General features: G+C 43.8%; 1 protein-coding gene across 2 annotated transcripts in view; it reads right to left on the reverse strand.

Moving 5' to 3' along the window:
• The window catches only part of LOC147891884 (uncharacterized), a 35,439-nt gene extending 25,803 nt beyond the window's left edge, over window positions 1-9,636 (reverse strand). Inside the window, exons 1-2 of one of the 2 annotated variants that reach the window (XM_087388365.1) lie at window positions 9,422-9,636; window positions 8,807-9,058 (exon numbers count right to left, since the gene is read on the reverse strand). In XM_087388365.1, the coding sequence (XP_087244491.1) occupies window positions 8,807-9,058; window positions 9,422-9,526 (357 nt within the window). In that variant the 5' untranslated portion in view covers window positions 9,527-9,636. The remainder of the gene's footprint in view (window positions 1-8,806; window positions 9,059-9,421) is intronic. The other variant, XM_087388364.1, reaches the window with a different exon arrangement.
• Between the last annotated feature and the right edge of the window lie 1,711 nt (window positions 9,637-11,347).

Here is an 11,347-nt window from a genome sequence, read left to right on the forward strand (position 1 = left end):
ATCACTGCGCAGCCCTGACCGTACACGGGATCCCTGGGGTTCCCCTCAACCCATCGCTTGCCTAGCGCGTTTCTCTCACGCCTCTCCTACAATCCTCTCCACTCTCTCCTAGCTACACCTCACACTCTCTCTTACCTAACCCCACTTATCAGCCTCGAATTCACCCTCTCTCTCTTCTTCCTTCCTTCTTTCCCTAAATCTTAACCACTTCCCAAAATCCGATGAACCAAACAAGCACTTGCAGGGTACTGAACACGAATTTCGAAATTAGGGCATACCTGGAGAAAAAATCGTCCAAAAGTCTCGCAACAGAAGTTCCTACCTCTTAGGAGTTGGCTCTGATACCAACTGACACGTCCCACCACTCCTGAAACCTCTGATCTGCAAGCAAACACAAGAACACACCAACGTGAGGAAATTGAGCAGGCTGCTCACCACCCAACCATGACATCTACGGGATGTGATCCCGAATCAGGAGATGTCCCCTCCGAGCCATGAGTTGAGCTACTGGCACGAACTCCCAACCAGATCCTAACCAGCCTAGTGTCCCATACCACCAGGTGGCGCTGTGAAGCCTGGGATCTGCTGCTGGGCCTTGGGCTACGCTATGATGCAGACGCGCGTCCGCGACTCAATCCAGGATCAAACCTAGCACCCGGGAACGAAACTTGCTCCCATCGGCTCCCTGAGAACTGAACCTCTAGGCCCCTTATATAGACTCGGGCCCCAAGCGCCAAAAATAGCGAAGACCTCTAACTGGTTCGTACCCTTGCCACTCAACCCGAGAACCAAGCCTGCCTAGCTCTAAGCCTCCTCAGGCTACCTGAGCTAGTCTTGTGTACCCAATACATGTCGGATACCAATCCGTGCTCATGACAACCAGCCAGTATTATTAGTGATCAGGATAGCAAATTAGATGGCCACTTTTGGGGGCCTGTCTTTCATAAGTTGAAAACCACCCTGAATATAAGCACGTTTCATTATCCATAGCCGGATGGTTAGACAAAACGTGTCAATCAAACTTTGGAAAATATGCTCTGTGCATATGTAAGTAAAAGGCAAACGGATTGGGAAGAGTATCTTCCACTTTCAGAGTTTGTTTATAATAGTTCAAAGCATTCACCAACAGGTTATAAACCATTGATGTAGATATATGGAATTTTCCTTTTCCCCCCATGTAGATATATGGAGTTTCAGCCATCATATGTAGGGCTTGAAAAGGAAAAGATGCAAACAAGCAAAGACTTTCTTTAGGACATGCATCAGATGTTGAAGCATGCACAAGGTGGTATAAAAAAGACTCACAATGGAGCTAAAAGCAATGTACATCCACCTAGAACAAAATTTCGAAACTATTTAAATCCACCTAGAACAAACTTCACACTTGAACAAGGTGAGAAGTTTCATTTGAGAGGACCTACTAGACTATTGAATGTTCTTCTTCTTGGACCATTCACAATACATTGGTGAAATTGCTTATTATTTAGCCCTACCAGAATGGTATAGAGTGCATCACATAAAATTCATGTTGTTTAAATGACTACTTGAAGGTGATAGTTTGGTAGGCGAGGAGGTTCAAGTATGTGTTGATTCTTGGGGCATTCTAAAACTAAATCTCTCACCTCGTAGCTTTGATACCTTGTTAGAGATTAACCTCTGCTGAGCCAAGTCCTAGTGAAAATATGCAGCAGAAAATTATGATAACCCTCAAAATCTCACAATTTTCCAACAGCCACCAGCTCCTTTGGTCCACCAGCTCCTATGGTCAGCCTTCCCCAAACCTCCAATTGGCCTTATAGGCCAGCTCGGTCAGCCAGTAAAGAGGGCTAGATCCCTATATAAAGATCCCCCCTCGGGGTACAAGTAGTTCATCAGAACAGCTCCTAGATTTGCGTAGAGCACATCACATCACAGTCTCCCCACATGAGATCTTCAGTTTCAGCCAAACCATCAGTTTTAGGGTTGTTTTGGAGCAGTCCAGCCTTGAAGAGTCACTGCTTCCTTGTCAATGTTTGGAACGTTGCTATTATACACTCCATCCCTGCTTGGCATACTGTGTTCTTGAAAATTTCAGTCAAGAAAATTTTCATCAGTTCTCAGCCCAATATTGCAAGATTTGACCATTTGGATCAGCTTTGGGTATCCATTTAAAGCAATACTTGCTGTCTGGTCTAGGTTTTCTTAGTTTTCCAGTGAAGCAGCCACTTTCATCCATTTGCAAGTTCCATGTCCATGCAACATCATCACTCCGCAAATCAGCAAGTTAAAAACCTTTTCGAAGTGCACTCTCTCCTATTTTCTTTGAATTTTGTGGACAACAGACCCTAATTTCAGAATTGTAATTTATATTTTGTGTCTTCAGTTACTCTGAAAAGTGACTTATTTCTGGAGAGTTTAGTTCAGCTCACATACTGTTCAGAAGCTCTTTTCAATGTATGATAGTGTTGAGATGTGAGTGAGAGAAGAGTGTGAGGGAGAGATAGAGTAGGGAGTAGAGAGACACACTCACAGTAGTCACACACCAATGGGTGGGGATAAAAGAATGAGTGGTACCTCCCCAAGTACACACAAGTATATATATATATGGATAAGACTAGGGTCACTAAGTACCTAAGTACAATGTGTACTTAGTGTACTTAGTAGTACTAGATTAATACTGTTACAAGGGTGGCCAGTGCCTTTACCCCAACAACCTCCCACTTAAAGGCAGTGTGCCCATAAGAGAGAGTAAAAAAAAAAAAAAGCAATATACATCATTATGTACAGGACCAGTTGGTCTGCTTATCCAATACCCATAAGCCATCTGCAGTGTGCAAACCGCTCAGCAGCCAATCCTTTTGTCAACAGATCTGCTGGATTGTCATCAGTGTGAACTTTCACAAGCTGAAGTTGCTTGTTCTCAAGCACCTCCCTGATAAAATGATACTTCACGTCGATGTGCTTCGTCTTTGCATGAAAAACAGGATTTCGTGCCAACTGTATGGCACTCTGACTGTCACAATGCAACAATGGAGTATCACTAGAGTAGCCCAAATCTGCCACTAGCCGAGATAGCCATATAGCTTCCTTGCACGCCTCAGTGGCTGCAATATATTCAGCTTCTGTAGTAGACAAAGCAACGCATTGCTGCATTCTAGATACCCACGACACTGCACCTCCAGTGAAAGTGAAAACATAGCCGGTAGTAGACTTCCGGGTATCAGGGTGACCGGCATAATCAGAGTCTGTATAACCCTGCACTTTTGCATCTTGACTGCCGAAACATATACACAAGTCCTGTGTACCCTTTAGGTATCTCATGACACCTTTCACTGCATTCCAATGCTTCTTGCCAGGTTTAGCCATGTATCTGCTAACCACTCCCACTGCAAACGCAATATCGGGCCTGGTTGCAACCATAGCATACATGAGACTGCCACAAGCTGATGCATACGGAATCTTTGACATCTCAGCTCTCTCAGCATCTGTCTGAGGGCTGTCCAAAGCGCTGAGTTTCACATAAGGAGGTAATGGAGTACCAATACTCTTCCCCCCCTCCATGTGAAATCTCTGCAAGACCTTGCCAATGTATTCCTTCTGAGACAAGTATAGCAACCGCTTTTCCCTATCCCGAAGTATGCGCATACCCAATATATGGTTGGCATCACCAAGATCCTTCATATCAAAGGTCTGGTGCAATCTCTTTTTCAAGGCATTCATTTCGTTATGAGATTTTCCAGCAATTAACATGTCATCCACATACAAAATGAGGATAAGTAAACTGCCATCTGAAGCTTTCTTGGTATATAAGCAGTGATCAATGTCACTTCTCCTGTAACCCTGGGTTCGCATGAATGTATCAAACTTATGATACCATTCCCTGGGTGCCTGCTTTAGACCATAAAGACTTTTCTTCAGTCTGCATACAAGCTTCTCTTTGCCCTGCACTGTAAAACCCTCTGGCTGCTGCATAAAAATTTCCTCATGTAAATCACCATGAAGAAATGCTGTTTTGACATCCATTTGGACCAAATCCATATCTGCATGTGCAACCAATGCTAATACAGTTCTGAGTGTTGTCATCTTGACAACGGGAGAGAATATCTCCTCAAAGTCAACACCATATTCCTGCTTGAACCCTTTGGCAACCAGTCTGGCTTTATGCCTTGGCTTTTCACCAGGTGTGACTTTAAGTCTATAAACCCATTTGCATGGCAGTACCTTTTTACCAGTAGGCAAGGGTACCAATTCCCAAGTGCCATTCTTGTGAAGACTGTCCATTTCAGACTTCATAGCAAGATCCCATTGAACCTTGTCTGCCCTCTGCCTAGCCTCTTTGTAGCATGAAGGCTCTCCACAATCAGTGAGCATCAAATAATCAATGCCTGGAACAAATCTTTCTGGCTGCCGCGTCTGTCTGGTTGACCTTCTAACCCAAAGACCATCATCTTGAGCTGGCTGTCCAGCCTGTTCATCATCCAGATAAGGTGGCTGTTCCATGATTCCTGGCTGCATTTGCGTGTCAGGAAGATCACCTAACTGTGCCTCATCCATTGGGATGTTTTCTGCCATAACTGGCTGTCCATTTGGATCTGCTGCAGCATCATTTAATGGCTGATTATGCTGCTGTTGTGGCTGATTTACAGCCTGTCTGTGTTGCCCATGATGCCTGTCATCATCAATAGTTACTTTTAAAGGTTCCTGCTGTACAACAGGTTCCTTGAACATGATGGTTTCATCAAACACGACATCATTGCTGCGTATAAGTTTTCTGTTCTTGGGATCCCAAATCCTGTAGCCCATCTCACCTTTGTCACCGTAACCTAGGAATATGCATTTAAGAGACTTTGGATCCAGTTTAGTTCTGTCCTCCCTGCGTACATGCACATACGCGACACAACCAAAGACCCGTAGGTGTTTGTAAGACGGAGGCTTGCCCGTCCATGCTTGTTCAGGCACACCACCACATAGTCTCTTGTTTGGTGACCTGTTAATAAGGTGCACGGCTGTCTTTACAGCTTCAGCCCAAAATGTGTGGGGCAATGCAGCATGTGACAACATGGATCTGACTTTCTCTTGAATGGTCCTGAACATTTTTTCAGCTGTACCATTCTGTGGAGGATCATATGGTGCAGACAAAACCCTTTGGATACCCTTTGCCTCACAGAATTCTTGAAATTCTTTGGACAAGTACTCTCCACCATTGTCAGATCTTAAGGCTTTCAGTTTTTTGCCTGTCTCATTTTCAACTAGTGCAACAAACTTAGTGAAAGCCTTGAACGTATCACTCTTCTTTCTGAGAGTGTAAACCCACACTTTGCGGGTGGCGTCATCTATGAATGACAGTATGTACTTTGAACCTCCTAAAGAGAGTGTAGGCATCTCACACACATCTGTATGTACTAGCTCCAAGAGCTATAATTTCTGATTTGACCTTCTCTTATGAGGTATTTGTACTTGACGACCGTAGAGACAAAATTCACATTTCTGCAAATCTGAATATTTTAGACTCGGCAAGTAACCAAAATGAGCCAATTGCTCCATTCCCTTAATACTCATATGGCCAAGCCGGCTATGCCACAATGAAATCTTTGGCAGCTCGGTGGCATTTACATCAGAATGCGGACAATGTCCAGCATGAAGTGAGTACAAAGTATCAACCTTAGGACCCCTGGCAATAGCCATTGCCCCTTTGCTGATTTTCCATTTCTGATTACCAAAGGTGGTAAGATAACCATCATCATCCAACAACCCTGTGGAAATCAAGTTCTTCTTCACCTCAGGAACATGCCTGACCCCTTTAAGCATTAACTGCTGGCCATTTTCAAGAACAAGCCTGACATCACCTATACCAATGATAGAACATGCATGGTTATCACCAAGAAAGACAACTCCCTTCTGCCCTCCTGCATATCTGACAAACAGATCTCTGTAGGATGTCACATGAAAGGAAGCACCTGAATCTATAATCCAGGAAAACATATCTGATCCATCACCAGCATGAAGTGTATGAGCCTCCAGTGAAGAGGTGAAACATATCTCATGTCCACTGTCACTGTCACTAACATAAGTAACATTCAGCTCCTCTTTTTCTTTGCCCTTAGACTTGCCTTGAGCCTTGCCTTCTTTGGCTCTCTGGTCATTCTTCTTTTGAAAACACTTTTTCTCAATATGTCCCTTCTTGCCACAATAGTTGCATACAAGATCACTCTTAGAGCGGGACTTGCTCCTGTCTCTTTCTTTGTCTTTTCCACGTGTTTTGGACCTGCTGCGTGCATTCAAAGCATTTGACTTCCCAATAGCATTGTTCTTTCTGTTCATCTCTTCCTGTAGAAGAGCACTCTCCACATCTGCAAATAACAGAATGGTTTTTGAGTTGCTGGTAGAAGTCCTGAATGTGTCCCATGACTCAGGTAGAGAACATAGGATGAGTGTAGCTTTCAGCTCATCATCGAGCTTCAACCCCTGGTTGATCACCTGGCTGAATATGCTGTTAAACTCAATAATATGAGTGGACATAGCTGTCCCCTCCTTCATTTGAAGACCAACAAGCTTTTTTAGCCAGTAAGCTTGTCCCGTGGCACTTTTCTTGGCATAAGTATCCTCAAGACGTTGCCACATCTCCCACGCAGTAGGTTCATCCCTGATGCCTACAACCAGTGAATCAACAACTGTAAGCATAATGGTCGACCTGGCCAAGCCGTCCATCTTCTCCCACTGCTCATCAGTAATGTTGGAGGGCTTAACACCCTTCTCCTTTATAGGTTTGTACTGGTCCTTCTGCATCAACACATTGTAGCACTGTGTCCTCCATATGTCGTAATTTTTAGCTCCTTCGAGCTTCTTTATCTGGAACAAGGACGACACGTGGCTGCTGGAACTCATGGTAAAGAAAATAGAGTTTGACTCCCTGTAGTCGTGCAATTAAGCACTAGTTACTCCAAGAAAATTCCCCCGCAGCGGAAGTACGATCAGAAAATGAAATTGGTACTGTTTCAGTGGCATAAAACCAACTGAAAGTCTTTCTCCCACTTGCTGCAGAAACAGTACAGCAAGCTGTTGTTGTCTTGTCAGCTGGCGAAAGTGCGGTACAGCTGCTTTAAAGTGCTCCAGAAAAAACCCAGAACTGATTTCTAAAAAGATAGCAGTACTTTTTTTTTGACTTTTTGACAGTCAAATCTGGTCAAACTTGCTGTTTGACAGTCCCGGACTGTCAAAAAACAGTGAATCTCTGATTGTGGATGAAAATCTCTGATTTTAGACCTCCATATGCTCCAGAAACTTCCCCCCCAACTAAAAGTCACAGTTTGGAAGTGAGATTGCTCAAAAACCCTTTGAATGCATGAAGAAAATCAGAGATTTGACCTCCAATTGAAAAAGATTGACCTTTGACCAAAAAACACTGTAAGTCAAATTTGCACTTTCAAGGCATAGTAGTGCTCCACGAGATAGCCTGATGCATGTAGAGTGCTCCCACGTGACAGATTGCCGGTCAGGCTACAAAAGCCCCAAATTTGACTAAAGTCAAACTTGGTCAAAATCGACCAAATCTGTACCAAATGTGGATGTACTTGCAGCAACAAACTAAAGCATTTGTCCCACACATATTAGCATCAAAAGCCCCTTGAATTGACTGCACATTCCGTGCATTAACACAGTAAATGTCATCAACTACAGCTGCTCACAAGGCATGTAACCTGCATCCAATAGCATACACTGTATGTGTCTGAACAGATCTGACCAATGCATATACCCAATGCCAACACTGTGTACAATCACTGGCCAAGTGATAAGACCTGTCTCAACACTGTTTGCGGCATAACGCCTCAGTGCGAGTGTAAGCCCTGCCCCAAGTAAGATACCTGGCTCACAGATGGATGTTCCAGATGTCGAGAGAGTGGGAGGTTTACCTGCGTTTTGCAGATTCGCCCTGCAACCTTGCAGCCACGCCCGTCCGTACGGCTGTACGGACGACGTACGGCCGTACGGATGTGTCCGTACAGCTCCCGCGCCCTTGATCTGCAGTCGATTTGCAGCCTGCGCGATGCAGCTGGTTTGCACTTTCGCCAGCTGACAAGACAACAACAGCTTGCTGTACTGTTTCTGCAGCAAGTGGGAGAAAGACTTTCAGTTGGTTTTATGCCACTGAAACAGTACCAATTTCATTTTCTGATCGTACTTCCGCTGCGGGGGAATTTTCTTGGAGTAACTAGTGCTTAATTGCACGACTACAGGGAGTCAAACTCTATTTTCTTTACCATGAGTTCCAGCAGCGACGTGTCGTCCTTGTTCCAGATAAAGAAGCTCGAAGGAGCTAAAAATTACGACATATGGAGGAGTGTGAGGGAGAGATAGAGTAGGGAGTAGAGAGACACACTCACAGTAGTCACACACCAATGGGTGGGGATAAAAGAATGAGTGGTACCTCCCCAAGTACACACAAGTATATATATATATGGATAAGACTAGGGTCACTAAGTACCTAAGTACAATGTGTACTTAGTGTACTTAGTAGTACTAGATTAATACTGTTACAAGGGTGGCCAGTGCCTTTACCCCAACAGTGAGGTGGCATCGCATTTACTCCGTTTTGTAATTGGGCCTGTCTCAGCTTCAATTTACTTCACTGAAAGATTAATACAAAAAATATGACCCCCCTCTTGTGCCAAAGTTCAGTTTACAAAAGACTGGCGGCGCTTTGAAGTTTTCAAATTCAAGTTAAATTCTATACGTCAAAATCTGATTTCGTGGGGCACCAATTCGTACTGAATTACTATGCTCACGATAAAATGACTGAATGAAGTGAAAACTGTATCAACACTTGTACCTGGCCATCTGCAGCACAACTGATGATCGTACGATTATCAGAAAAGGGCATAACTCTTGCTTGAAAAACATTGTCTTCGTGTCCAGAAGAAAAGGACAACCTTTTGGATTTGGCTACCCAGTCCCATAATGCGATTTCTTTGTCATCTGACCCTGAGATTAGAATCTCTCCACTTGGATTAAAATGCACAGTATTTACACAACCCAAATGCCCATCCAACTCAGCATACAATTGAAAACGTCGGATGAGATCCTGTTGCACCATAACGAATAACTTTAGAAATTGATGTTGCTTAAAAAATGTCAAGTAGCCATTGGTGAGTAAATCAATCAGGCTATCAAATAGAAAAAAAGCGGGTCAGGTCCTACAATGATAATACGGACGAGAAATTCCTGATCGGGGATACTTTTTCGTATTGTACTACATCAATCTCAATGGTTGAAAATTACATCAAAATAACAGGAAACAAGCAACGTTACATTACTCCGGAGAGCGTGAATTGTCCGGTAAGGAGATAAACGCAACAATCGCCCAACGCACAAGGGTTCTTAATGATTGCAGAGAAACAAATGCCGACTGCTCAAAGCAGGGACAAAGCAAGGAGGGTAGCATGACCTCACAACCACCAATTTTACGAGCAAAGGCGAGGGGATGGACATCTCCAATCTGTCGTCGCCAAAGCTCGTGCAAGTCCCAACGGTAGACATCGGGACCCCGCATAGTAGAAGCTACTGCTCGCCCGACAACGTGGAGAGCTCTACTGCAACTGCGCTTGTATAGTATACAAGCAACTGTACGGAAGCCGCTTATTATGTGGAAATCTTTTACCACCTTGTTTACTAAATCTATAAATTAAATTTCTACACATCCATTACTTCAACCACCATTATCATCTCCATGGACCTCGAGAAATATATCCTGCCTCTTATTAGCCAATGAGTTTCTTTCTCGGCTCTCCCACACCAACTCACCCAACCCGACCAACCCATCGCCACCGCCCTTGCATCGCCTCCATCCCAGCTCTCTCGCATGCAAAACGTTTTCCAGTTACATGGGTACCCGTTCTTCACTCTCTCTTCTCCATTCATCATCATCTTCTTCTCCCTTGTACGGGGCCTCATTTTTTTGACAGCGCCTTCTTGGCCTACGGGGTAGGGCTGAGTTAATCGACTGAATGTGAAAGAGGAAATTCTCTATTTCTGGGAATTTCTTATTCGAAACTTTGTAAATATTTTCATTGGTACACGCACGTTGGACTGGCATGCTCTTTGGCGCCCTTTGCGGCGAGATGGATGGTATTTCTCAGGCTGCTCAGCGGAGACGATGGATGACTTGATAAGAAAATGTGGGACTCAAGTTGGTGGCCGCAAGGAAGGTACAGTATGCTCCATGGTCGAAAGAATGCATGATTGGAAGAGTTTTATTCTACCCTTCATTCAAATAGGTGGTGATTCCCTAACAGGTCATAATGTTCAACCCACACTACTTCTACTTCTGCTTCTGCTTTTTTAAAGGACTAAAAACCATGATGCAGTGGCGACAATATTCTCATGACACAATATGGAACCAAAAGAATCTTACAGTCTCTGAACTTCAATTCTAAGCAAGGAAATGTATCCAAAATGGGCTCCTATAAAAGAATTCACCAAGAAATCCAAGTGTGAAATAGAAGGCTTAAAATCTTTAATTACATACAAAGAGGAAATGCTTCGGAGATTTCTTAATTGGAAGCCTTCTTGGAAGGAACACACTGCTACTGTAATTAACAAGACCTACAAGTTGATAATAAAGAACCTTGAGAAAATGCTAGCCTTGTTCTCCATTTCAGTCCACTAGTACTCTTTCTCTTGCTTCCTCAGCTTCACTCTCAATTCTTGACTCCAGCATGGACGAATTGATTCGCGATCGAGGTCACGGCCTCCCAGCCCCATCCCAACTTCCAAGTGTGCGCGAGTGCACTCTCAATAACTAGAACTAGAGGGACTTCAAATATCAAAGGCACTAGACCGTTGCGATAGGTTCATTAGGTTGTTCGAGCTAGGATGGTCAAGTGCCCATTGTGGAGTTATTTCAAAAGAAACCCGGAGGAAGGTCATGGCCTAAGAGCTAAAATATTTCTCTAATTACGGACCGTTCACGTAAAAGTTGGTATCAGAGCCAGTCGAGACCTACATGCCATGGGTATAAGAGAGTCTCTAGACCCTAGTAGGATCCAGGTTGGTTGGAGCTACCAAATTGATCAAGTCAAAATGCCACAACACAAGGGTCATGACTCATAAGATGAAGCATGGGAAGCTAATTGAGTTGCAACTTGATGTAGAAGAACAAGTTCGAGAACATGAAAGAAAGGGACCAGAGTAGTCTTTCTATCTTCGGTCTTTCCTTGAAGATAGATGAGAGGAAGATAGATGAGAGTAGTCTTTCCTCGAAGATAGACAAAACCAAAAGGTAATTATCTTCAACACAAATTCACCACTTAATCAATTGGAGAAGAAGAGCACAATCACACCACGAAAACAACAGCAGACTGGGTACAATCTC

Source organism: Dipteris shenzhenensis, chromosome 17 (assembly GCF_047967505.1).
Source record: "Dipteris shenzhenensis isolate YYH24624 ecotype China chromosome 17, Dip_SZ_1.0, whole genome shotgun sequence".
Classification (NCBI taxonomy): domain Eukaryota; kingdom Viridiplantae; phylum Streptophyta; class Polypodiopsida; order Gleicheniales; family Dipteridaceae; genus Dipteris; species Dipteris shenzhenensis.